This window comes from Natator depressus, chromosome 7, assembly GCF_965152275.1.
Source record: "Natator depressus isolate rNatDep1 chromosome 7, rNatDep2.hap1, whole genome shotgun sequence".
NCBI classification, from domain to species: domain Eukaryota; kingdom Metazoa; phylum Chordata; order Testudines; family Cheloniidae; genus Natator; species Natator depressus.
The window spans coordinates 48,884,813-48,912,780 of record NC_134240.1 but is presented as its reverse complement, the minus strand read 5'-3'; the positions used below and the strand labels follow the sequence as shown (position 1 = coordinate 48,912,780).

The window sequence follows — 27,968 nt, the reverse complement described above, 5'->3', positions numbered from 1 at the left end:
TCTTTATTATTGCCTAACATAAAAGCTACCTTAGCCCAGGAAAGCAACAGGCACTGCAAGTCAGTGTATCATACATAGCAAACACAGATTCCTACGAACATTGGAACCACTGCAATTCACTCCAGTGCAGGGCACCAGACATTACTGGTGGCTTTCAGCCTCAAATTGCTCCCTCAAGGCATCCCTAGTCCTTGCTAGCCCCCCCCGGGCCCCTCTAATAGCCCTGCTCTCTGGCTGTTCAAATTCAGCCTCCAGGTGTTGAACCTCCGAGTTCCATGCCTGAGTGAATCTTTCACCCTTCCCTTCACAAATGTAATGGAGGGTACAGCACGCGGATATAACCACGGGGATGCTGTTATCGGCCAGGTCCAGCTTCCCATACAGAGAGCGCCAGGGGCCCTTTAAATGGCCAAAAGCACACTCCACAGTCATTCTATAGGGGCTCAGCCTGTTGTTGAACTGTTCCTTGCTGCTGTCAATGCTCCCTGTGTAGGGTTTCATGAGCCACAGCATTAAAGAGTAAGCGGGGTCTCCAAGGATCACAATGGGCATTTCGACTTCCCCGACAGTGATCTTCTGGTCTGGGAAAAAAGTCCCGGCTTGCAGCTTCCTGAACAGGCCAGTGTTCCGAAAGATGCGTGCGTCATGCACTTTTCCAGGCCAGCCTGCGTTAATGTCAACGAAACACCCACAGTGATCCACAAATGCCTGGAGAACCATAGAGAAATATCCCTTCCAATTTATGTACTCGGAGACTAGGTGGGCTGGTGCCAGAATTGGAATATGCATCCCATCTATCGCCCCTCCTCATTTAGGGAAGCCCATTTGTGCAAAGCCAGCCAAAATGTCATGCACGTTATCCGGAGTCACGGTTCTGAGCAGGATGCGATTAATGGCCCTGCAAACTTGCATCAACACAATTCCAACGGTCGACTTCCCCACTCCAAACTGGTTAGTGACTAATCGGTAGCTGTCTGGAGTTGCCAGCTTCCAGATTGCAATAGCCACCCGCTTCTTCACCGTCAGGGCAGCTCTCAATCTTGTGTCCTTGCGCCTCAGGATGGGGGCGAGCTCCTCACACAGTCCCATGAAAGCGGCTTTTCTCATCCGAAAGTTCTGCAGCCACTGCTCGTCATCCCAGACCTGCATGACAATGTGATTCCACCACTCAGTGCTTGTTTCCCGAGCCCAAAAGCGCCGTTCCATGGTGGTGAGCATGTCCGTGAATGCCACAAGCAATCTCATGTCATGCGTTACTCGCATCAATATCATCAGAGTCCTCACTGTCACTTTGGATCTTAAGGAGTAACTCGACTGCCAAACGTGCTGGTGAGACTTGTCAGCATATTCCTCAGCAGTTTGGGCTCCATTCCCGCAGACCAAAAGGGAAGACAGAGCGCGCAGTACAAAACCATTGAAAGATGGCGCCAATAGTGGACAGAAGCAGAGGGATTGCTGGGATGCGAACCGATGCATCACGGGGCTTTGGGACAGGACCCAGAATGCCCCGCCCCCTTCCCACAAGCCACAGAATGGGAAGAGGTGCTCTGTGGGACAGCTGTCCACAATGCACCACTCCCAATGCTGCTGCAAGTGCCGCAAATGTGGACACGCCAGTGCGCTTGTGGCTGTCAGTGTGGACAAACTGCAGCGCTTTCCCTACTGCGCTCTATGAAGGCTGGTTTAACTCAAAGTGCTCTACATTTGCAAGTGTAGCCCTGCCCTTAGCGAAACTGAAGTTCTGCGTGGTCTCCCTGGCTTCCATCATCCCCTGCCTGGATCCGGGAGACTGGTACGCCACAAGGCTGTTGGCAGACAGAGGGGAGGAACGATATCTCTGCAAAGGTTATGATCTACTGAATATATTCATCCTATTTGTATGTATGTGTCATTTTGTATTCGAAGTTATGAATAGTGGCTGTGTACTTTGATTTTAAATAGCTTTAGTAAGGCATTTGGTCAGCTTCTTTAGAAAGGAATTTGCAAGTTAAGTGCCCAATCAAGTGCACCTGACCAGCAAATAAAACAGCCCAAACATTTACTTTGGCTTAAAAATCTCTCTTTTTTTTTTTTTTCCTTTTAATCTCATGAGTTTGGAACATTTAAACTTGGCCATACTATGTAGTCACTTGTCTATAAATGGAAGGGAATGGCCATAGCTGGATTTAATGCCATTATACTGCTGTTGCTACACAGCCCAGGAGCTTGGTAAGATGTGACTTTAACCTGTGCTGTTTCATGGAGGTGGTGAAAGAGCTTTTGAGAGGGGAGTGGTGGTGATACATTAAGATACACATGACGCAGAAATGTCAAGGATTGTGGTATTGTCCCCGCAATGTTTCTGAAGCCTGGTCACTCAGGCCATGTCTGGCTGCTTTTTCATATCCACATCCCCTTCCTAGTATAGAGGTAGGAAGGATGGGCTAGTAGGTGGGGCAGTGGCCCTAGAACTTGAGACCTGGGTTCAGTTCCTGGCCAATCCACTGAGTCCCTGCCTGGCTGTGGACGAGTTCCTTAACCTAAGTTGGGCCTCAGTTTCCCCTTGTAAAATGGGGACAATACTTCTTTAGCTCCCATAGGCATTTTGAGGCTAAAATTCACTATTGAGTGAGGGTCTCAGACACCAGAGTGAGGAGGGCTGTAACATCATCATTTCTCCTGGTGAGTTTGCTGGAGACTGGGGCCTCCTCAAAATGAACATAGCTCTTGCTTTGCAAACCCGCCACTAGAATGACAGCAAGATGACTCGCACAACCAGGGGCTGACAAGCTACTACATTGTCTCTTCTGGTACAGTATTTATTGTTCTCCCTACAGCTTCCTAGGTTTTTTGGGGGAGGGGAATAGCCAAAGAGGATTTGCTGTGTATGAAATCTATAGGCTCTGCAGGTTTTATTATCTAGCTCCCATACAGCTGAATCTAAGCAGCCTACAGCGATTTCTCCCTGGGGGAGACAGGAAGCCAGAAGGCTTATTTCCAGTGTTTTTTCCTAACTCCATCCCCCAATCCATGGTTACCAATGACACTGCACACGTCCCTCCACCCCCACTGCTGCTCTGCACAGCACTGACTGTTCTCGTGGTGCCCAGGAACTCGGGGTGCAGCTAGCTGAGTATTTTCCTTTATGGGGTGTGCCAGCCTGCTGGAAGGACCATAGGCTGCTGCAGTGGTTTCTCTGCTCCATGTACGTGCACAGAAAGGGAGGGGCTGCTGTATGTTCTCGCCCTCCAGGGGAAGGCACTGCCCCACTCTGCAGGTACTGACTGGTGTGGGCACAGCACTGGGGAAGGAGGGGGCACACAGCCCCCCGCCCGCACCTGAGGGCCGATGCATTTCTCCCCCTCCCCCCAACACTTCCCTTCTGTGGCTCTGGTGGCACGTTTCCTGCCCCCTGCAGTGCAGTACTGGCGCGGACCGGCACGCGGACACCAGAAGGTTCCCGGCATGCAATGCTCCGCCTCGCCGCACTGCAGGCTGGGACCTGTAGTCTCGCCTCTGCTTTCGTGGCACAGGGGCGGCTGCCAGCTCCCTTGTGCGCAGCTCGGGCAATAGGCGCGGCCGATGGCAGGCGGCTCCCAGGGTGAAGAGCCCCATGCCTTGGCCTCAGACCCCACTATAGCTCGCCACCACCTTGGGGCCGGGCCCTGGCGCAAGGAGGAGCAAAGGGCCACATTGTTGGGCCCTTGCCACCGGGCAGCGAGCTCTGGGTAGGGCTAAGCACGCCAGGGTAGCCGAGAGCAGGGGCGAGTTGCTAACACAGCTGCGGTCTTGTCCACTTTGCTGCTCCGCGAACCGTGCCTGGCCCCGGCGGGTTACTGACAGACCGCCCCAGGATCGAGCTCACACCAGGCTGCAGCTTCCTGGCGTCTCCCCTCACCGACTGCTGCTCTCGCAGTGCCCCGACCCAGTGTCGCGGGTGGCCCTCACCCCGCGAGCTCCGGCCTTGCCCAGGCTTCGTGTGTAATGGAAGAGGGGCTGGGCTAAAGCAATATATTTAAATCCATAACTGATGCGCCAAGCCAGAAGTGCCCGGCTGTGATCGGCCAAGCCCGGGGCTCGGCCCCGGCACAAATCAAGCACTGGGTGGGCTGACCCCTCTAGCCTCCCCAGCCTTCCGGGGCGCCTCGTGCCTGTTGGTGGCCATCCGGTGGCCAGCCTCGTGGGGGCTGGTGGTATGGGGCAGGAGGGGACCCAGGGAGCTCGATAGGGGGGAGCGAGATCCCGGGGGACAGGCTAGGGGCCGCCGCCTCTTTGGGCTCGGTTGCGAACGGGTCTCCCCAAGGAGCCTCCAGCAGCAACTCTGGGATGGGGCCAGGCTTCCAGCCGCCAGCACTACAGTTCCCAGCATGCCGTGCGACTGAGGGGGCCTGCGCCCGCGTAGCTGCTGGAAGCTTCCAGGCGGCCGGCGCGGTGCATTGTGGGCAGGAGACGGTGAGCTTCCTGGGAGCCATTTTACGGAGCGGCAGAGAAGGGTCGGCAGAGCTTGTGAGTCGGTAAGTGCGGGTAGCCCGGCCTTGAGAGCCCCCCATCACCTCACTGCCTGGCAGCGGCTCCGCCCTCCCCGGCCAGTGCTGGCCCTGACCCGCGCGTTTGCGGAGCCCCTCCGCCCCCAGTCCCGCGCGCTAGTCCGTAGCACCTCCCCCGGCCCTCGTCCCGCGCGCTCCCGGGCTCCGTAGGTCTCGCGCGCCGCTCCTGAGCGCTGTCCATGCGCGCTCCCGTGCGCGCGGTCTGACGCTAGTTCTTCTTTGTCCCCTAGGCTGATCGTCCGTGTGCCGGGCTGGGAGGCTAGCTGGCCGTGGGACCATGGGCTCCGATAAACGGTAGGTAGCGCCCCCCTCGCGTGAGAGCGATCGGTGGTGCCCGATGAGCTCCCCCTCTCCGCCCTGAACGTGGGGACGCGGAGGGCAGGCCCTGGGAGTCCGCCGCAGAGCAGCCGCCCAAGCCGCTGGCAGCTCCCCGAGACGGGCCCATCCCCGCGAGCACACCGGTGGCTGAATGAGATCTAAATCCGCTAGTTTATGGGGCAGCCTGTGGCCACTCTTCTGCTCTCTTTAGGGCTTAAGCAGGACTTATTCTCACGCCAATATGTAGGGAAATGCACTTGTTATAGGGCAGTGTTCCTCAGCGCCCCGGGATTCACGAGAGGGGCAGGTCACAAGCCAGTGAGAATTTTATTACAATCTAAAGCAAAGAAAATTGCTCCCTCAAAAGGAGAGAAGCCTGTTAACAGAATTAAGTGTTAAATTGGTACTCGTTTGGCATTGGGTTCTTCTATATGGGCTATTAGGAGGGAAGTCTCTAGCGGTGTTTAAAAAAAAGCTAGCTACTGGTGCTGGAGAGCGTGTGACTGTAGTAATCTTTATTTATATGCGGTGGGGTTCTAGAGAAGCACATAATGGGGCGGGGTTAGTGGTGAATACAGCTCAATAACTGGATCTAGTAGTCTTAAGGAACCATTAGGGTGTCTTAAGTTTTCAAATCAGTAAGACCTTTTGAGAATACTCTTAGTAGCAGCTTTGATTAATTAGGAATTGGAAAAAGAAAACACCTTCCACTTAGTGTAATAGTTTAGCCACTACTGCTTAAAATGTCAGATGATGTGGACCCTCTACATACCCTGTACATGTGGGTTGGAGGAAAACAGCTCTGGAGAAGCAGTCATTGCCACCAAAATAATTGAAATCACTCACTGGCAGCGCACTTGCTCTTCTCTCTGACGGAAGTAATAAAAATAGTATCAACTCTTGTATTTGAAAAGTAGTCCCCAGTTGATGTGACTGGTTTATATCCAGTTATCGCATTTTAACCTGATAAATATTTTTCTACTAAAAACCTTAACTTGAATGTATTTTTGGATTTCGGATCTCTCATCTGAGCGATGTTTTGTACCTGTTTTATTGAGGCTTGGTGACCTATACAAAATTGTTTATCTAAAAGAGTTTATTAGAAAAATAGCAAAACAGAGGTTATCGGAGTTGTTTGGAAGAGACCTGTTAGGTTGCCTAATAACCTATCTCTGTCAATGCATTTCTCATCTGTATATTTTGTTATACACATTCTTCAATTTACACATTACTGCACTTCCACATAATGTGTACACTAGTGTACTCTGCATATTTACAAGAGCGTCTCATCCAAATTTGACCATTGTGTTATTGAATAACCTGATGCTATGAAATGGAGGAGTGGGTGGTAGTTGATTCATTTTTGGCAGTGTTGTATCTTATTTGGTTAATTTTGAACTGATAACGCTAGAATTTCCTGAGCTGACACAGATGATATGGTATTGAAAGTAAACTGAACCATGGCATTTCCCTGAATTGCTGCTTTTCCCTGAGAGAGAATTCTCAAACTGAACAAACCTCCCTTTTGCAGTGTGAGTAGGACTGAACGGAGTGGAAGGTACGGCTCTATCATAGATAGAGAGGATCGGGATGATCGGGACTCTAGAAGCAGGCGAAGGGATTCTGATTACAAGAGATCCAGTGAGGAGCGCAGGAGCGAGAGATATGACGACAGCCGGGACTATGACAGCCGGGACTATGACAGCCCTGAGGTAAGTGAAAACATTTGCATTCATTCAGACTGTGAGTGAATTTTGTAATAGTGTTCTGATAACACAGTAATAAGCATAGTATAGATCTTGCCACTTGTCTATAGTAATCAATGAAATGTCTTGCCATTGCAAGTACTAATCAGATATACAATTAACTTGATTAAGTGTCTTAGTTGGATATTTTCTGTTTGGCTAAGAGTCCAAGGTAGCCGACAATAGAAAATACAACACAATTCTACCTTCCTGTAAACAGGCAAAAATTGAGGATCATAAGTAACATATCTAGCAAACTGTTAGTGATGAAATGTACTGGCCTGAAAAGTTATTGTTGAGCATCCAATTTCTTCAAAACTTGTAACCCTAAATATAGTAACACGTTCTTATTCTTGATTTCCTGGCAGAACTGATAGGTTCACTTTTATGGAGAAGGCATTATGAGATGATAGAAACCAAATCTGGTTTTAAACAACCACTTCAGAGCATCCCTAAGGTTTCCAGTACAGTTTTTATTAGTCGTGTAAGACCCACTCTCCTCAGGAATGGAATTTCACTGGTTACTTAAGATACATCTCTTACTATTTCTTTGGAATTACCGTCTGATTGCAAATTAAAGCTCCAGATCTGCTGGAGCTTGTTCCAGTTTTGTTAGGATTTCTTTTTCTGTATTGGGTGATAAGCTTTCTCCATTAGCAGAGTGCATGTTTGCTAATCTGGATATTCACTCACCAGAGGGACAGGGAGAGGGAGCGTGAGAGACGGAATAGTGATAAATCAGAAGATGGGTACCATTCTGATGGTGACTATGGAGAGCACGACTACAGGAATGACATTAATGATGAGAAAGAAAGCAAGACCATCATGTTGCGTGGCCTTCCTATCACTGTTACAGAAAACGATGTAAGTATCCAAAGAAAATGGCTTTGCTTACCTAGGCTACCAAGAGATCCAAATCGGTTTAGTTTACTTATGTCTAAGGCTAAGATTTTTGTCATGATAATTTTAATAAAAGTCATGGGCAATAAACAAAAATTCACATAAGCTGTGATCTGTCTGTGGCTCTTGCTGCTGTGGCTCCACTGTTTCTCCTGCCGCCTTGGTGGCTGGGAGCTGTGGGGTTCTCCCTCTACCCACAGCAGCTGGGAGCTGCAGGGTAACCCTATTTCCCAAGGAGAAAACGGGACACCCCCAGCAGCTCGCCTGAGGGGCCCCCCTTTCCCCCTGCGCAAGGCTGTCACCCTTTGCTGGAGCCCTGAGGAGGGCCCCCTCAGGAGTGTGTTACCTGTCGCTGGAATCTTGCAGGGGGCCCCTGCTGGCTGCCAGCTCCAGAGTCCAGCAGCCCCTGGGGATGAAGCAGAGAATGTCAAGGAGGTCAGGTGACATCTGTGACACAAACTTAGCCTTACTTATGCCATATTAAAGGTACAATTTATCACTGCCTCTTTCCTGAAGGTTGCAAAGATAACAATCCTATCTTGAAGGGCTGGTTAATATTTCCGTTATTAACCTTGGATTTTGAAGGGGTTTAAACTGTAGCTGTTGTATATTAAATAAGTGGAAGGGTCAGCTAAGGCTGTGTGTGCCTCTTTAAAATAGAACTATCTAAAAATAAGCTTTTTGCATGTGGTTATTAGCCATCCCTGGCTAAGGCATGGAAAAGATGCTATTAAGTAACTACTTACAGGGCTAATTCTGCTTATTTTTCTTTATTTACTTTTCCATAAATGTAGGGAAGAGGCAGCTGACGTAGATTTTTTTTTTTCCCAGGGACAAAATATGGATTTATTTTCCTGTTTTGATGGAGGCCAAAGATAATGTGTTGGCTGTTTTACACCAATTTACTTATCTTCTCAGCCTGTTAAGATATCTCTGCACCAGCATAATCTGTCAGAACAGCTGTTGGAGTGGTAAAATGGCTGCCATAATGCTGATGGGAGTACAAGTGGGCTTGGTAGCTAGATTTTTTTTTTTTTTTTTTGGATAACTCTCGAGCGTTTACAGTGTTCATGCAAATTCCAATAGTCTTTGGAGGTGATTAGTTATCAGTGTTCTTTTATCTCTTCTGTTTCTGCCAGGTTGGCCAGGTAACCAAAATAATCTAATCCTAATACCTGTTAAAGTAATACCAAACCCACAAAAGCAGAACTGTTCATATTTGATTTTTAACCAGACTACATCTGTAATTCTGAAGTGTCTGTTCTAGTATGTCTCCCTGGATTATTAAAACCAAGATTTTTGTGTGTGTGCCATTTTTACAATTTAAATTTTTGCATTTCACTTAGCTAGGAAAGTAGTGACTAGCCAGCCCAGTTTATTTTCTGATTTTCATGCACTAGTCTGATGCTACAGTGGTTAGTTTCGATGTGAGTATATGTATGCTTTGTATGAAACGCACAATTCATTTTATAAAATTTCAGTAAATGCTTTTACTTAAGTTTGATGTTTATTTTATTGGAATCCTGAGTATCGGGCATAAATGGTGTGTAAAATTGCTGCTTGTTCTGAGGCATTTAAATGGATTTAGCTGAGCTGTATTGAACAGTTTTTAAATATTGATTTGTATGCCTGCTAACAGCTAAAATGACTGTAGTGTAGTTTCTTTGAATAATGTTGAGTCATTTAGGATCAGAATTTAATTTGAACAAATCTTTAATGTGTAAGTAGGGCTTTTAATTTATGTACCGGTTAGTCATATTTTGTTTTGAGTTTGCACTTTCCAAAATGCAACAACTACTGCTATACAAATTTGCAGCCCTTCCCTTGTGGTTAGGGAAGACAGTTGCAATGGCTATCTTTATTTGTTTAATTTTTCTTTGGCATGTTGATGTATGTAAAAGTCAGCTCCAAAGGACACCACTGTCAACAATAGTCAACCATGGGTCAGTTTGACTTGCAAAGCTACAGGATGGCCATGTACTGTCTTTGTGTGTTGTTGCTCAAATCTGCCTTTGGGTTTCCCTGTACTGTAAGGGCTGTTCTTGAACTGTTGCATATCTTCCTTTTGAGCCACGTTGGGATTTCTTTCATCTGCTTTTAATACGTTTTCTAATGTTTCTGCCAATAGTGACCTTTTTCTTCACGCTTGTGGGGAACTTCTTACTAATATGATGGTTTTTTCATCTTTCTCGTTGGGCATCTCTGGAGCTTTAAGCAGGTTCAGTACAGTTGAGGAAGTGGTGCCTTATTAATCTGTTAGCCTTGTTCTTTGATGTTAGTATTCTGCACAAATCCCTTTCTTCTCCTTGAGAGAATGTGAAGAGAGTAGGTCAAAAAAAGCAGGTGGCTGCAAGCCAAGATCAGTATTTATATAAATACCCTTCAGTCTTCTGGGTTTGAGAGGAAGGGAGACAGGTCTAGCGATTTTGCATACAAGAGTTTTGTAGATTATATCTTGGATTGCAGATTCCTGGGGGCAGAGACAGTCGTCTTGTTCATACAGCATCTGGCACCATGGAGTCCTGGTCCATGACTGGATCTCCTAGACACTACTTAAATACAAATAAGGGGAGAATTGGTTGGGTGTAGTAAGTATTACTTTTCTTAAATTAGTTCCTACACAGAGGTGGTACTTTTCTCTCAGTTCAGTCTAAAGTAAAATCACAAGTGTGATTTTGCACAATGATTCTCATTCAGAGTAAATATTTGGGGTGGAAGGCTGCAAATCAGTTCACAGTGAGAAAAAGGATATTTGTCAAGATTTGAAACTTTAACTGTCTGTGATGACTAAACTCCATACAGATTCGAGAGCTTATTGAGTCCTTCGAAGGCCCTCAGCCTGCAGACGTGAGGCTGATGAAGAGAAAGACAGGTGAGTGCTCTAATCTGACTGTTGGTGCCATTTTCCTCTCCCCTCACCCCCAGACACACAAGAACATCCAGAATTACCCCAAATCTGCAAGCACACAAAACCAAAATAAAAGGTTTGCCATGGCTAAGGAATGTGGCCTTTTGATAGGTTTTAGATAGCTGAAGAACACTGTAAAAGACCTCTGTCTTCAGGGATTTTTGTTAAAAGGTATCGGTAAGTAACACTAGTATAAACCCATTTGACAGTTATGTAGTCTGTTGCATGGTTACCTTTAAACATGGATTCAAATCAAGCAAAATGTAGCCAGTTAAGGCAGCTTGGTTCCTTGCCATGGCAAAATAAGCAGATCCCAGCAGTTGACGTCGCATTTGTAAAGCTGCTTTATCATGACGTAATGAAGCAGTTGGAGAGAGATTCACCTGTTTTAAAGGAACTGACTAACACAAGTATCCCGTCTATATCTGAATGCTGTCTCTAGGTGTAAGCCGTGGTTTCGCCTTCGTGGAGTTTTATCACTTTCAAGATGCTACCAGCTGGATGGAAGCCAATCAGGTTGCTTCACTCACCAAGTCTAGATATTCCTGAAAATGGAACAAGTCTGTACAGTTTAAAAAAAAAAAGAAAAGGAATAAACAAAAGGTGGAAGGAGTGGTTTGTTCCAAAACAGTGACTTAAAAGAATAAAGGCTTTGTATATATTAAAATTAGTAACAGTGGGACAAGGATAGTATGAGGAGAAAAATAATTGGCTATGCTGAACCACCCCTTGTTAAACAAATAGGCATAAACCACTGCTTTAATTGTGTGCTGGTGTTTTAATTATATAGTACAGTTCTAATTGGCTCTTAAAACTCTTACCTAGACCAGTCTTCTGAAACATCCTTCTTTATTCCCACCTGACATTTCCCATATCACTGTTGCCATACAAAGTACCAGACCTTTTAAAAGGAGTGCAGTAGTAACGTTGAATATCTGCATCACTGGTACTAGCCCTGAAGGCACTGACATTTGATTGTAAACTGACAGACCCTAGCTCCCTCTCTAGTGGGGGAACTCTTTATTGGAGTCCATTCAAATCAAATCATGGGACCTGCTAAAGGCCTCTAGAAGCTCAGTTCTCTCAAAGTGATATTGTGTATTTCTGACCTCTTTTCTGAGACTAATAGGAGCTGAAAACCAGAATAGATAGTCTGTTAAAAGTTCATTCCATTTTACAATTAAGTTTTCCTATTACACTGCACATGAATGGGAATGTTTAGCTCTGCTGCATTTTGATATTGGTTATCAGTCCTTGCAGCAAAATTCATCAAATTGCTCTCCTCACATTGAGTCAAAATATGAGAGCTCTGTTTGTGTGGTTAGAAAACCATTAAAGTTAAAAGGGAGGCACACGTAATGTTATACTCCTTTAATTTTAACACTTAAATTAAATTCATGTTGGATTTTGAGACTTCTTGTGTCAGTAATCGGAAGTCACAACATGCAGCCTCCTAGAGTAGAGTGTCATGCATTTCATATCATAGCCCCACAGCAACAAAATGTTCAAGTAATATTTTCCTGACATAATGTCTATTGCTTGCAGCATATGCACCAGAACTACTGGTGGCAAGAAATTAACTTTAGCAAAAAAAAAATTTTTAAATCACCCCAGTTTTAATGTATACAAAGCTGTGTTAATGTATTATTTATTGAGATGGATACAATCCAAATTCACTCCGAAAGAACCAGAGCCACCCTAGCAGTAGGGAAAAAAGTAGTTGAGACTCCCCAGTGACCCTGCTGCTGACTGTTAGACGAAAAGATGATGTATTGTAAAAATGCGAGCATCTTTGTTTCATATGTGTGCATATCCAGCGAGTACTGGGCCCTCCAATCCTCCCTTCCGCCCACAGGACAAGATTAGCTTTCTCCTGTCTAGCAGTACAGAACTTGAGAGCCCTGTTCATGTGCTACACCCTAGATCTGTCAGATCCTGTTATCAAAAGGACTGGTCCTGATGTTTCTTTAGTGCCTGTATAATAAAGCTTAACCCTCATTTGGGGGGAGGGGGGAAGTTTCAGTTGAATAAAATGTCTGGGGTTTGGCCCATGCTACCTCAACACATGTCCCCGGGGCCACACTTAAAGAGGCAGCTGAATTAACTGTTAAGTTGTAAGCCTGTAAATGGCCATACTTTGAAAGGGCACTCTATACCTAGGGTTCAGAAATGATTGAAGCTCAGAACCTTGGCTGCTGAAATAGATTAAAACTCCCAGCCCCTTTGTAATGTCACACTCTTGACTGAGAGGACACTGATGAAAGCAGTATGATCTCTTCTTACTCCTTGGAGAACTTTACTCGCAGTCTAGTTACTCATTTTGAAGAGAGTTCCTGGCTGTCTGAATGAAGAACACAAACCTCTTACACAGGCTTTCACATGAACTGGTGCATTAGTCAAAGGCATCCATTTTGAGCTATTTTTCAGTTGATGGCATTTATAATCCAACTTCTAAGAAGTCTTAGCAGGGTCTCTTTGGGAAAATTACTATATTTCCAAGGGACACATCCTGAAGAAAGCACTTGAGGGGGAAAAAAAGATTCAAAATGCTATCATTTAAAGCTGTAGGTGTTTGGAGTAGGGTAAGAAGTGAAGCAGTAAGGACACGGTTAAAAAGCTGCTCAGTGGTATACCAGAAGTAGAAATACTTGGGTGCAAGAAACTCCTAAAATCTGGCGATACTGAATGCAGCAGGTTTAGGACTCTGTCTCCTTCGAGACACTTCCTTGTTCCATGTCAGCGTTTAGTATTTGACAGCTTGGTCAACACTCCCTGATTCCGTTTACCTTTATTCCACATCCCATTCTCTTACTGCCCACGTCCTCCTCTCTGCAGGATTGGATGGGCAGAGCGTAGGTGGCGGTGGTTGGTCCTCCACATCCTCCCCATATGTTGTCCATTTAATTCAGGAGCACTGATTCCTCCGAAGTGTGCTCTGCCATGGGAAAATGGACACGTGTGCCTCGATACAGGGATAACTTAAACCTGCTTTTCTTGCAGAAAAAACTGGTGATTCAAGGGAAGCAGATTGCAATGCACTACAGCAACCCGAGGCCTAAATTTGAAGACTGGCTTTGTAACAAGGTAAGATGTATGGTTTCTGCAAAGAGTTCTAATCAACATTGGGGTTCTGTTCTGTTTACCACTGTTAATGATATGGGAAAAGAGGTATGTTAACCTTGCAGATGTTGCTAATTCACGTGAGATCAGATGATACTAAGGAACAAAATAAGATTAAAATGTGTCATCTCTGGGGCCAAATAAAACGAAACATATTTCAAATGAAAGGGAGGTGCTCAGTCAAGAGAGACCTGGAGTGACGTGGACAGCAATTCAAAGATTATGGCCAGAAGGGACTACTATAAAGTGACCTTCATACACAGGCCATGGAATTTCACCCAGCAGTTCTAGCATTGAGTCTAGTAACCTGTGGCTGAACTGGAGTGTATCTTTCAGAAAGGCATCTAATCTTGATCTAGGATTTTCGGTTGAGTATCTTGGCATAGGATTGAGATGAGCTAATGGGACTCTCATCTGACATCAGATTTAAGAATTCGTCAGCTGAATTCTATACTTCCTCTACTATAGTAGAGGTTGAGTGCTAATGTAGGATATGAGCGCCCTAACCCAGTACTGAATTACTATTCAGTAGTAAATATTCTCATGTTCTTTGCTGAGCCCAAAGTGGAAATGACCCAGCAAGAACAAAAAGCGGATTGCTCTGTCCATATTGCTTCCCAGCCTTGTACCCCCATTTTAATAAAACACTATCTAAAGGGGGTCTGAGCATGACTAGATCTCTGGCCCGCAGGCAGGATGTTGTAACTGAGCAGCCTCCAGGGTCACACGTTTGGCAGCATGACATTTCATGGCACTAAAGAAAGCTTCCATTCATATTTATCTTTTGTTCCAAGTTGCACGGCAAATAGCATACAGTTTAAATGATGTATTTAAGACATAGGTCACTAAACTAAATTTGATGTGTTGGTGGTGATAGCCGATCTGTCTAAGCAGCAGTTACAATAAATCTGTTTCCAGTCTCTCTTAATGCTGATGTAACTTTCTGTGACGCTTGTGTAAATAACAAGTCTTAAAATGGTAATCTGCAGGCCAGATTTCATTGACCCCACCCATATGGGAGCTACTCTGATGCTGCTTTGCAGCAAGATGCCTGCCTTGAGCAGGCTAGGCTAGGCTCAAATGCCAGCTTTTAATGGAGAAACTAAACTTTCAGATCTTTCTGTTGCAAGATGTTTGTGCCCCCAAAGAACCATTCCGATCACTCTGTGGAGCTCAGTGGACCAATCTTTGAAACTCAAAATGGGCTGCTTTGTCTTTTGTCTACCCGCAGCAGTGTTGAGATGGGCTGATTCCACACAAGCTTTACATCACTGTAGCTTGTTTCTTGCCTCTTACAGAAAAGTTGTTCTCAGCTCTCTCTGGCAGTTATACAAGTTAACCATATGGAGACCTGGGTTGTACCAGCCAGTACTTGCTGCCTCTCATTTACCTGTGCATGCTGTAATCTGCAGCGGAGACTGGGCTGCCCAAGACCAAGCTGCCAAAACTCCATGGCAAATCAAACCATGTCTAGTTAATCGGGAAGTAAGCAATAGTAGCACATTGTGGCCTACCAGAGAGGGATGGCTTAGCATGACAGTCATGAGCCTGTAATAGTAGTACATGGATATTTTACATGTCTGGGATCATAGACTGGAGGCTATCAAATACCTGAGTAATTTAATTTAAGGTAGAATCACCTGTTAACAACTGCTGTTCTAATACTTTGTGGCGTAGCAGCTGTGATGCATCTTAAATCTAATCTGGCATGTTCAGTCTCTTTGACTATAGCATCATAATGAAGATATACAGTACATCATTTGGACATTTCATAGCATGCCAGATAGGGTATGAACTCTGTAAAATCTCAGTACAATTGTTTTGTCCCCTAGTGCTGCCTTTACAACTTCAGGAGACGGTTAAAATGCTTCCGCTGTGGAGCAGATAAATTTGGTAAGTCACTTTCAGCTTTTTGAGCACGTTTTGTTACGTGGAATATTTCCTGTCACAGTTGGAAACTAAATGGAATCACAGGTCCTAGGCTGGCTCATTAAGAGTCTGTTTTAACTTTGAGTGAGAGGTCCATGCTGTATGACTAACAGCAATTTATTCCTCTTTCCCGTGAAGATTCAGAACAGGAGGTACCACCTGGATCAGCAGAGGCTGTTCAGTCTGTGGATTACTACTGCGATAGTAAGTTAGTGTCTGTGCTTTTTCTTTGACTTCATGTGTTAGACAGTATGATCTAGCAGGAGATACAGCAGTGCTAAAAATCCTCTCTAGTGTCTGTGTTGTACTATGTATTTGGGACCCACTTCCTGTTCCCTTTTCAATGCAGGTTGTTCAGCGTAGTGTGCTCCATGACGCATGTTCATTAGGTATGACTTATAGGAGAAATTCAATAATGTGTGTAGGCAGGTTTTATCTGCATGTAGCATAAAACTTTGGAAAAAAGTTACCCCCCTTCTCTTCCTAGATAAGAGAGATTTCTCATAAATTTTCTTTAAAAATAGTCATTTCTTTTTGCTATTTAAGGTCTAATGCTGAGGTACCTTCCAACAGCTGTTGGTTTCATAATAACTAAAAGTATTGTGAGGAGTATTTATGACTATAACTGTTGTAACTCTTTGTCTCTTTCTTCCTCAGCCATCATTTTACGAAACATAGCTCCCCACACAGTGGTGGATTCCATCATGACTGCACTGACTCCATATGCTTCGCTGGCAGTCAATAACATTCGCCTTATCAAAGACAAGCAGACCCAGCAGAATAGGGGTTTTGCATTTGTGCAGCTGTCTTCTGCAATGGTGAGATTTTAATAATGCACTTTGATTTAAAAATATGAAGGAAGCCTTGTGAGAGGTGCATTGCCAACATGGGCTAGTGACTGAAGTGAGGAATTAGGACCTTGGCTGCTATTTCCTGGTCTGCCCGGTTCACTGTAACAGTGAGTGTATCACTTAACCATTTGCCTATTTCTTCATTATCCTCATGGTGGTGAAAAAGCACCTAGAGATCCTTAAATGAAACATGTACATACAGGGGAAAAGAAAGCTTTTTGGTATTAGAGGGTAGGATCTGTGCTCTGGTTTCTGTAGACTAGGTTTGAATCCTGATCATGTCTACTGAAAACAGTAGTTTAGTCTCAGATAAGTTCCCTGTGGACCTCATTTCACAGACCATTTTGACCAATTGAGAATTGAAGAGCCAGGGGTTTTGCAGATCAGGAGGAAGGTACGTTGACAAAGCTGCATCTGGAAGTCTTTCAGTGCTGTCATCTTTCAAGAGCACTAAATCTACCCTTATGTAGTATGAAGGGAGTGGGGAAATGTTTGTATTCTTAGCTACTTGCAAATAGTATGTGCAATTGCATGTAATTTATCCATCTTTTCCTTAGAGGTTGGCACTTTTGATACTTAATTGGGATGAACACTACTGAAGATTCAGTAATACCTTGCTTTTTCAGTTGGTAGCTTGTACTGTGCTGACAGGTATTTTCTCTTTTTAGGATGCATCTCAGTTGTTGCAGATTTTACAAAGTCTTCAGCCACCATTGAAAATTGATGGCAAAACAATTGGTGTTGATTTTGCAAAGAGTGCCAGAAAGTGAGTTATAAGCACTTAACTTTTCCTAACTCTGTTACGGCCTTGTCTACACTACAAAGTTTTGTCAGCAAAAGTTATGCCGCTTTAATTAAAGCTTGTTAATTAAAAACGCTGTTGCATGTCCACACTAGCTCCTTGTGTCAGCAAAGTGCATCCACACTAACAGCTCTTGCATCGACACAGAGAGCAGGGTGCTTTGGGAAGGGGTTGCAGTGCCTCATGGTGCAGGTACAGCATTACATGATACAGGTTTCTTAATTCCATTGTTCCAGGGGCATACTAGTATATTGTCTGCCACTTTTTCAACGGAAGGGTTGAGGAGGGGAAGGGGAAGGGAGAGACAGCAGGCTGACCGACTTCTCACAACCCCCAGCGCCCCCCATGTCAGCCCCTGGCTCTGCTCGGCAGGCACACCTATCTCTCCCGAAGCAGCTGTCTTTGTCTGCCTATCATAGAATATTAGGGTTGGAAGGGACCTCAGGAGGTCATCTAGTCCAACCCCCTGCTCAAAGCAGCACCAATCCCCAACTAAATCATCCCAGCCAGAGCTTTGTCAAGCCGGGCCTTAAAAACGTCAAAGGAAGGAGATTCCACCATCTGCCTAGGTAAAGCATTCCAGTGCTTCGCCACCCTCCTAGTGAAAAAGTTTTTCCTAATAACCAACCTAAATCTCTCCCGCTGCAACTTGAGACCTTTACTCCTTGTTCTGTCATCTGCTACCACTGAGAACAGTCTTTGGAACCCCCTTTCAGGTAGCTGAAAGCAGCGATCAAATCCCCCCTCATTCTTCTCTTCCACAAACTAAACAATCCCAGTTCCCTCAGCCTCTCCTCATAAGTCATGTGTTCCAATCCTCTAATCATTTTTGTTGCCCTCCGCTGGATGCTTTCTAATTCTTTTACATCCTTTAGTAGTGTGGGGCCCAAAACTGGACACAGTACTCCAGATGAGGCCTCACCAGTGTCGAATAGAGGGGAACAATCTCGTCCCTCGATCTGCTGGCAGTGCTCCTAGTTATACATCCCAAAATGCCATTGGCCTTCTTGGCAACAAGGGCACACTGTTGACTCATATCCAGGTTGTCAGCCACTGTAACCCTTAGGTCCTTTTCTGCAGAACTGCTGCCTAGCCAGTCGGTCCCTAGTCTGTAGCGGTGCATGGGATTCTTCCATCCTAAGTGCAGGACTCTGCACTTGTCCTTGTTGAACCTCATCAGATTTCTTTTGGCCCAATCCTCTAATTTGTCTAGGTCCCTCTGTATCCTATCCCTACCCTCCAGTGTATCTATCTCTCCTCTCAGTTTAGTGTCTTCTGCAAACTTGGCGAGGGTGCAATCCATGCCATCCTCCAGATCGTTAATGAAGCTATTGAACAAAACCGGCCCCAGGACCGACCCTTGGGGCACTCTGCTTGATACCGGCTGCCAACTAGACATGGAGCCATTGATCACTACCCGTTGAGCCCGACAATCTAGCCAACTTTCTACCCACCTTATAGTGCATTCATCCAGCCCATACTTCTTTAACTTGCTAGCAAAAATACTGTGGGAGACCGTGTCAAAAGCTTTGCTAAAGTCAAGGAATACCACATCCACTGCTTTCCCCTCATCCACAGAGCCAGTTATCTCATCATGGTTTTGTAGTTTCCTCCAAATTCTCCCACAGCCTCCTCAGCTGCAGGGAGCGGCATCCTGAGCAGCTCTGTGAGCTCTCCCTGCTGAGGAATGTCACAGCAGTTCTTCCCCCTCCACTTTCTAATGCAGGACAGAACAGGAGCATTCCAGGTTAATGGTTAGTTTCCAGAGCAGCATGCTCAGCTGTCAGATACTTCTGGAGCTTTGAAAGTGGAGGGGTGCATGCCTGCAGGGCAGCAGAGATCAAAACAGTGAGCAGAGCAGTCACGGCAGGCATTGTGGGATACTGATGGAAGCCAGTTATGTCAGCAAACAAACAGCAGTCTCTACACTGATGCTTTGTCGCTTTTACTTTGCCGCAAAGAACTTTATGCCTCTCGTTGAGGTGGTTCTATTTTGTCGGTAAAACAGCAGACTTTTGCTGCCAAAAGTAGCTTTGTAGCGTGTACACCTCCCCTGTTTTGTAGACCAGGCCTAAGACTTGCAGGTGTCATCATGGCCTTTGCTGTTATTAAAACATTCTGTTTGGGGAAATGGCTCTGCTCACTCAACCAGTGTCTGTTGTTGCTTGTCCATCATATCACATGAAGCGAAAATACGATCATCAACTCCGGCTGCTTATTCCTCTGCATTTCAAGCCCGTCATTGCCACTGCTACTGATTTTTTTAAGAGATGCAGAATTATTTCCCCAAAATAATTTCTGTTCAGTATTTCTGGATTGCACAGTTGTGAGCCTCAAAGTAACTCCCCTGTTCCCCCAAACTTGCCAGGCTGCACTTTAGCTGGCTGGGACATCTGAGAGGGTGTTTGTAGGTATCTTTAGAGATCCACATGTATTGTGGTCAGTGAATCCCCTTGGAACAATAGAATACAGGGAGATTTCCTGTGCGGAGGCTGACTGAGAGAAAGCATCACTTGCTCATTCATGTGACTTGATCTTCCTGGTTTCAGAGATTTGCTTCTCCCAGATGGTAACCGGGTCAGTGCCTTCTCTGTGGCAAGCACAGCCATCGCTGCAGCTCAGTGGTCATCTACCCAGGTAGGATTTGGTGGGGAGGCTTCCATACACTAGCACGTTACTTTTGCTAAAATGAAACTAGAGAATTCTTAGTCCCGCTAATGACAGTTTAACATTCCTGACTTGGCTAAATGGAGATACAGAGCAGAGTACTAAGGAAGGAAATGGTCACTACAGTTAGCGAGCTTGTTGGCTTGGATACAGTATTAGCACATTTTAGAAACAGTGAAATAAAGGAACTGACTTGTCTCTGATAAAACTCTCTGCCGGAATTTGCAGCCTCAGAGTGGAGAAGGAGGCACCATTGACTACAGCTATCTCCAGCCAGGGCAAGATGGTTATACCCAGTATGCGCAGGTGGGTAATGTTGGTTAATGTTGTTAACAGTGTTTACTCGTTGTCTGAGGCAAAAGTCTGTTCAACTGGATTCTTTCTTTGTCGTTTGCTTCCCTTCACAGTACTCGCAGGACTACCAGCAGTACTACCAGAGTCAGGCTGGAGCGTTGGACACAGAAGCAGCTATTATATCAGGTAATATCTTCTTTACGTTTCCGAGTAGCTCTTTTTTGGGTTATGTGAGTTGTGTAGCAGTATTAATCTCTGCAGAATCAAGTGAATCCCATTTAGCTTCAGCAGTTCTAGCTGATTCTGCCATTTGGAATAAAGGAGTCTGTGATCTCCAGTAAACCAGGGTGGCCAAGGTCTGCTCAAGATGGAGCATGTAGGGACCTCTAGTCTCTTCTGGTTGCAACTCATTTAAAATGGAGGGCAGCTATGGACTCCCCTATAGAACTCAGATCTGCATTTGTCTCAAAGCCACACCTGAGCTGCTCCAGCCTAATCTTTGATGCTAGCAGCTGTTGTTTACCAGGAATTACTGTTGCATGTAGGCAAGGTGGCTGCCTTCTGGCATAGTAAATGCTTAACATTCATGCTAAGAAAGATCCTGCATGTATTGACCGTGCTGTATTAACTGTTCCATTCCCAGAGAGTCTATTTATATCTCCTTCTGTAAAGAAAGTATTTCCCCATCTGTGTAGATTGAATTATATGCCCATTATCTGTGACAATTCTCTGAATGCTCTTGCCCAAGAGGACTATTGGAGGTGATAATGGGAGCTGATACACACTTCAGTAAGTGGAATTACTCTAGCTCTGGCATGAGGTGCTGTCCCAAGAGTTCCAGGAAATAAGTTCACTGACCAACTGACAAACTATACATTGGCAGGTGCTCCAGTTACCACCACTACAGCAGCTGTTGTATCCCAGAGTCCTCAGCTATATAATCAACAGCCCAACTCTCCTGATTCTCCGGTAAATATAGAACTTTGTAGAGCTCTTGCAACTGACTTTCTGTGCAGGCAGGGTTGGAACTGATCATGGGGCATTCCTGTGTTGCTTTGCAACTGAGCATGTAGCAAAACTGGGGAATCATTTCTTCCTAAACTTTAATCTCTCTGTAAACTCAAATTAGTCTATCGGGAACTTTTAGTTACAAAAGAGCAGCTATCTGCCATTCTTTCTACACTGGCTTTGATTCCTCTCTTTGAGAGAGAGAGAGAGAATATATAGAGCACATGGGTCAAGAACAGCTGGTGTGCATACTAATATGTTGCTAGTGGCTGGGTTTGCTGGTCTTGATTTCCATGGACCCTGCAAGGACATCCTGAATGAGGTTTCAATTCTTTCCAGACTGAAACAGCACAGCCAAGCACCAGCACCCAGGCACAGTCAGCTTCTCCAACTGGTGTGGTCCCTGGCACCAAATGTGGTAAGCAAAGCTGAGTCATTCTTGTTGGCAGAAGCACATCTGTGATTGTGTGGCAGTAGATAAATATATTCCCTTGATTTAGTGTTTCCTTCCCATGTTGTTGGCAGTGAAACCATCCCTGGGGGTAGTGCAATGTGTGTTTGATGAGATGGCAGTGCTTTATAGCCTTTTCTATCCTCGTAGTTGCTATAATCACAGTTGTCTTAACTGAAACGAAAAGGTACCTGTTTCAATTCAACTGGAACGATCATGTCCCACATCTTGATTTTTACAGCTGTCCCTGACACCTCTACCTACCAGTACGATGAGTCTTCAGGATATTATTATGATCCCATAACAGGGCTCTATTATGATCCTAACTCCCAGGTAAACGCAAGTTCTTCCCATCCATCATAATTTTTGAGGTCTGTTAGTTTCATGCCTCATCAACTGTGAGTGAAACTGACATTCCTGGGAGGGGGGTAAAATAGTGAATGCTGCGCACTCCCTCAGCAGTGATTCAGGGCTGCTGTGTGTTCCCGACAGTGTAGCAGTTTTTCACATTGCTTTTTTTTCCCCTGAACAACCCATATGAGTATAGGCCTCTAACTATAGATCCTATTGGTGTGACTTGTAGCTCTGCAGAATCTAGTTAAACTTGTCTAGCTCTGGGCTTTAGTGGGGTGTCCCAAAAGAAATTGTGAAGTAGAGGAGAAGGTTCTTCCTGTAATGCTACCTGGTTAGAATGCATGTGGTTGCAAGCAGGGGATTTAACAGGCTGATACCTGGTTGACCACTTTGTGGAGATTTGGGATACTGTGAAAAGCTCTGACTCAAATCTAACAATTTTAATCTAACATTCCTCTTGGTTGGGGAGTAGCAGTTGTCCCTTGTACACTTAGCTCATCTCAGATGGATAACTGTCTGATTTTTCACTTCTCTCTCAGTATTACTACAATGCCCTAACCCAGCAGTACCTTTACTGGGATGGCGAGAAAGAGACCTACATGCCTGCTGCAGAGGGTATAACATACCAGCAAACTAGTGCACCTTCCAGCAAAGAAGGGAAGGAGAAGAAAGAGAAACCCAAGAGTAAAACCGCTCAGCAGGTGAGGAGATAAAATCAGATCACAGCTGGGATGGGAAATCTGTGAGCTTTTCTGGAACTGAATGGTCACATGTAACCTCTTAAACTCTGGGTTCTTTTTGAAGCAGGGGACATCTGGGTTGAGCCATTTGGATGGGTAGCTGCACCTCAGAGTAGGCATAGTAGAGAACTGGGGAGGAGTTGAAAAGTTTTGTGAAAACCAAGGGGTTCTAGCATAACAGGAGCACCCCACAGTCTTTGACTAGCAGCCTACAGGGGCTGGTGTCTGGGCTAAGGAGGTAATTGTAAGCTGTTGCTTTCATTGTAGCTTGAGTCAAAGCTGGTTACTAGATTTTGCTTTCACTGTAGCTTGAGTCAAAGCTGGTTACTAGATTCCTCGAAGGCTTTCAAGTGGCAATGGGTAAATTTCAATTCTGGCATACTGTGGACAGTGAAAATTCCTTTTCAAAGGAAAGCACTGTAAAAGTGGGATGATGATATGATCCCATAACAGGGCTTTATTAAGATCCTAAAAGATCATAGGGTCAAAGTGTGTGTGTGTCACCTCCTACAGGGAGTAGAGATGTTGGAATGACTAGATCCAAAATCCCAGGAGGCATCGTGCAAAGTGAGTTGTCTGACTCAGTCCCTGTTGTCTGTGTTTCAGATTGCTAAAGACATGGAGCGCTGGGCAAAGAGCTTAAACAAACAGAAAGAGAATTTTAAGAATAGCTTCCAGCCACTCTGCTCCAGGGAGGAAGAAAGGAGGGAATCGGCAGCAGCAGATGCTGGCTTTGCTCTTTTCGAGAAAAAGGTAGTCATGTGGAGGAGCGTGGTTACAGAGCAGGGCAAGCTGTGCAGAGCCCAGAGCTCATGTCTTTCTCTTTCCTAGGGCACATTGTCTGAGAGACAGCAGGTCATGCCAGAGGTGGTAAAGAACGGAGAGGAGGAGAATCCACTCAAAGTAAGTGTACACACATTCAGCTCATTCCCATACTGCTGCAGCTTTGGATAATGCTGCTGGGAACATGGCAGCCAGCTTTTATCTGAGTGTCAGCTGATACTGTTCTGCTTTGGAGTCCTGGGGTTCTTTGTGCAAAGGGATAGGCTCAGGTAAGGGTCCTGGCCCTGCAGACAGTTTTTAGTTAGTGTTGTAGCAGACCAGCTGGAAGGAATAATTAGTTCTTTCGGGGCTGCTGCATTCCCACTTCTAGGATATGGTTAGAGCCCTGTGGGGATATAAAATTTGTATCCGCATCCGGTCCACAAACATGGTCCGCAGATTCCACATCTGCGGATATAAAATGGATGTCCGTGGATTTGCAGGGCTCTAGATGTGGTGTCCCTGATGTTAAGCTGTGGAACTACCTTGAAGAGTTGTGCCCATTGGGGAGGGCATGAGATCTTGCATGATGTTGTTGCCCTACTCTGTCAGGAAGTTTGCGGCTGAGGAGATGCACTTCCTTCAGTTGTGCCCATTTCTGTGATACCCACTCTTTAAACTGAGGATCTTGCCACCTGCTGCAGTTGCCTTCCTGTACAATGTTCCCTTTGCTAATGGTGGCCCTGCCTGCCTTCCAGCGTGGCCTGGTGGCTGCCTACAGTGGAGATAGCGATAATGAGGAGGACCTGCTGGAAAGAATCGAGAATGAGGAAGAGAAGCTGACTGACTGGAAGAAGCTGGCCTGTCTGCTGTGTAGGAGGCAGTTTCCAAACAAAGATGCCTTGGTCCGACACCAGCAGCTCTCTGACCTGCACAAGGTAACTGTTTGTGGGAGCAGCTCCCATCTCTGAGGTGGGCTTGGTTGCAGTGTTTTACAATGGAGTTAAAGTACTGTGGCACTGCTTGTACTAGAAAGCTTTGCTTTCCAGAAACCACCAACATCTGTTCGTCAGGTATACCACCAAGGTGTTACTGTTCTAAAACAGCAGCCATGTGGCCTCCTTGAGCATCCTCCTAATGTGATGTGCTTCCTTTGACACAGCAAAACATGGATATCTACAGGCGATCTAGGCTGTCGGAGCAGGAACTTGAAGCACTGGAGCTGCGTGAGAGAGAGGTCAGTGGCCATGTGGCAAGACAGGATCCAGAGATGAACATGCATTTGTGATGGATGGGATGTTTCTTTCCAGTTCCATGTCACCAGCTGGGGATAACTAGGAGCTAGATTATCCTAAACATCTGCCTTGTGACAAGCTTGGGGGCTTTCCCAGTGAATAAGACCTGAATATTCAGGTGCTCATAAGTTCTGTTTATCGGGGAAGGGAGAGTGGCTTTTTTCACTCTTTGCTATACAGCAGTATTTTTATGTATGGGCTCCCACGCTGGAGGTAGTGACCCTAAGGTGGGCTGGGAAGTGGGGGATCTTAGCAACTGCTGAGCTCTGTTTATTTTGCCAGGACTCAGGAGGGGAGTAGCTGTGTCCTCATTGTCCTGCTAGTCGCACCCCAGTGTAATTACTCCCTGTGCCCCATCATGTTATGCTCCAGGGATGCACAGCTCAGACATCTTGAGGAGCCAGTTTCCTTGATCCTGCTTGTCCTGCTCCTCACCATGATTAAGTGTCAAGTCCAGGGCATAGTGCAAGCACTAGGGAGGGGAGAAAAGGAAGCCCTTCAACCAAACCAACCCTCAGTTTTAGTGGAGTGACTATAAACTGCATTTTGGTCATGATGCAAAATTTGAGCTGGTTTGGGTGTCACAGGTGGAGTATGTGAGAGAACCTCTGTGCTAATGCAAAGTCATCAAACACACGGCTCCTATCCTCTATTTACTGCTAAAAGCTTTTCAGAATGATAGATTCCTATTTGTGGCTTTCTGTGAATCTTCCCAACTATCTTCCGTTCAGTTGGCAAAACTGCCCAGTTGAATAGACTGGGTATTTATGTGCAGAGAAAAAGTGTTTCCTGTTAATGTTCAGCCTGCTCCAAAAGCAGCATCTCTAATGCTTGTACTTGGTATTATAGACTGTGAAAGATGAGGGTGGCTTAAACAATTAACCCAGAACTTGGTGCACCTGCAGCTGTGCAAACCAACAGTAACTTGTAGTATTCTGAGCACCTAGCTCTTGCTGTCTCAAAGTGCCAAGAGGGAATTCTTTGACTTTGGGTGTCTGGTGGAGTTGGCATCCCACTTACAGCCATTTGCACTCAGACCTACAGAATATATCTCATTGCAGATGAAATACAGAGACAGAGCTGCTGAACGGCGAGAGAAATACGGTATCCCGGAACCCCCTGAGCCGAAGCGCAAGAAGGTGTTTGATGCTGGCACAGTGTATGTATTTTGCCAGGCACTGTAGTGCCTTTCTAGAGTACATAACAAGCTTTCCTTAATCTAATGGTTTATTCTCTTGTGTAGGAATTATGAGCAACCCACTAAAGATGGCATTGACCATAGTAATATTGGCAACAAAATGCTTCAGGCCATGGGCTGGAGGGAAGGTTCGGGACTTGGAAGGAAATGCCAGGGTATCACAGCTCCCATTGAGGTAAGCATGGTGTAGGAGGAGAGAAGGTACTGGCTGTATGATCTGTTGGCTTTGCTAATTACAGTGGAGGCTGTCCCCAGCAATTAGATGCCCTGAAGAAGTACTTTCCTGACAGTTGGAGCAGAATATGCTGCAACTAAGGTCTGAACTGGCATGAACCCCCAGCTGTGACACCCCTCCCCAGTCACCAAGGATCTGCACCATTGTGGGATTAGGGCTCCTGAAACTGTCCCGCAGCTGTGTGCACAGGGTGGCATACATGTAGGTTTGAAAAGCTGTTTTAACAGGAAGGTAAACTTGTGCATGTATGTAGTGCAGCAGTCAGTGTTGGGGTCATGGGTTAACTTAAGGGCTAGAACAGTTTGCACTTCAGCAAATTTACTGTAATTCAGAATCTAGTTTTCTCTGACTTTAAGATGACATGGAAGTGGGCAAGGCTAGAGATGCTTATCCCATTGTACTGCTCCAAGGTGGGTCACTTCTATGCACATGGTTCTAACATCTATTCTGATTCTATTAGCGGGGCTGGGTCTGCCATGTTTTCTGTTTTGAATAGCAGCTTGGCTAATGTGTCAGGCACATTCCCTCATCCTGTTACAGTGTGTTTCCTGGCAGCAGGTCAGCTATGTACAGGTGAAAGCTAAGCATGTAGCTCTTGCTGTATCTGTGGACGTGGGGGGCCTCTCCCAGAGACAGGCCTCCTAGTAATAAATCTACTAGAGGGACTTAAATAGCTGTTAAAAGAATGCAACAAATCTCTCATCTCCGCTCTCTCATAACCTGATAAGAATTGTACTTACCACTGTAGTAGATTCCCTTAGGTAGCCAGCATAGGGATTTCTGTAGTGGGTGTGGTGTGCAGGATACTGCGCGCCCAATCCTAAAGTGCCTGTTTCCTTCCAGGCTCAAGTGCGCATGCGAGGAGCTGGCTTGGGAGCCAAGGGGAGTTCTTATGGAGTCTCCACAGCCGACTCGTACAAGGATGCAGTGCGGAAAGCCATGTTTGCTCGCTTCACTGAGATGGAATGATGAGTTCTACACCCTCGAGGCTTACGAGCTACCAAAGCACTTGACTTGTCTGTTACCTGGAACTGACTGTTAAACCTTGGGACCTTGGTGGCAGTGCTGTGTTCTGAGTATGGGTTAGAATTAACCATTTCATTCCCTTGGACTGTCTTCCCTTCCACCATGTAGCTTCCATGAGGGACTGTCTGAATTGCTATACCTTCATGCTGGGGAGCTCATGGCCAGGCCAAAGGGGATGCTGCATCTTTATACATTCTTGTACATAGTGTAATATAATGTATTTTGAGTTCAGAGTGCATAGTGTCAATGTCACTCCAGGTCTCTGGAGCAGGTGAGGGATGTGTTAGCTGTGGTTTGACACTGTCTGTGCTCTCCTTTGTTGTATTGTCTTGTGGTTTTTTTGGCACAACTTTCCTGTATATTTTGTATGATATACCTTTGTATAGACTTTTTGAAGATTTTGATTCTAGTTGCCAGTTTGGCTTCTTTCCACAAGAAAAACACTCAAAACTGACCCTGTCATTGGTTCTCAGTGGGCTGGGTGAAGAATATCCACATCCTCCCAGGGTCCCAGCAACTTCCCATGAGTCAGTCTTTTGTGGTGATGAGTGTTGTCACCTGAGACCTCGTCTTACTCTTTGGCTTCTGTCCTCTTTCCTGATTCTCAAGCATTTTACACCACAGCTAATGGTCTGAATTTCCTTTGTGATCAGTTATATTGGCTCCACTCTGAAGAGCGGCACTGTAAACCACCATGTTCTTCAATTGTTAATAACAAATGTATGCATTCTGCTTTTCAACCAACAACACTGATGCTACAGGAGAGAAATCAACCATAAGCATCAGTGTGGCTGCAACTAAACTCAGTCTGAAGAACTTGCCAGTGCAGGCTGAGGTTA

General features: G+C 45.6%; 1 protein-coding gene across 2 annotated transcripts; it reads left to right on the top strand.

Moving 5' to 3' along the window:
* The first annotated feature begins 4,347 nt into the window (after positions 1 to 4,347).
* RBM5 (RNA binding motif protein 5) lies at positions 4,348 to 27,523 on the top strand. Of its 2 annotated transcripts, none has more exons than XM_074958356.1 (25): positions 4,348 to 4,493; positions 4,757 to 4,820; positions 6,376 to 6,556; positions 7,286 to 7,453; positions 10,292 to 10,361; positions 10,840 to 10,913; positions 13,398 to 13,481; positions 15,350 to 15,410; positions 15,585 to 15,650; positions 16,104 to 16,264; positions 16,966 to 17,063; positions 19,649 to 19,736; positions 19,995 to 20,072; positions 20,174 to 20,246; positions 20,944 to 21,029; positions 21,408 to 21,486; positions 21,761 to 21,852; positions 22,413 to 22,574; positions 23,220 to 23,366; positions 23,445 to 23,516; positions 24,134 to 24,313; positions 24,538 to 24,612; positions 25,732 to 25,829; positions 25,914 to 26,043; positions 26,947 to 27,522. In XM_074958356.1, the coding sequence occupies exons 2-25, from the start codon at positions 4,804 to 4,806 to the stop codon at positions 27,070 to 27,072; spliced, it is 2,466 nt and encodes an 821-aa protein (XP_074814457.1). In that variant the 5' UTR covers positions 4,348 to 4,493; positions 4,757 to 4,803; the 3' UTR covers positions 27,073 to 27,522. The 2 variants fall into 2 exon arrangements, with proteins under 2 accessions (XP_074814457.1, XP_074814458.1); XM_074958357.1 differs by having other exon boundaries at positions 4,410 to 4,485; positions 26,947 to 27,523.
* The last annotated feature ends 445 nt before the right edge of the window (positions 27,524 to 27,968 follow it).

Bases quoted from the DNA above. Each gene is read 5' to 3' on its own strand.
- RBM5 (XM_074958357.1), top strand. The intron at 7,454-10,291 runs GTAAGTATCCAA...AACTCCATACAG, and splicing joins TCACTGTTACAGAAAACGAT to ATTCGAGAGCTTATTGAGTC. The intron at 19,737-19,994 runs GTAGGATTTGGT...CGGAATTTGCAG, and splicing joins CTCAGTGGTCATCTACCCAG to CCTCAGAGTGGAGAAGGAGG.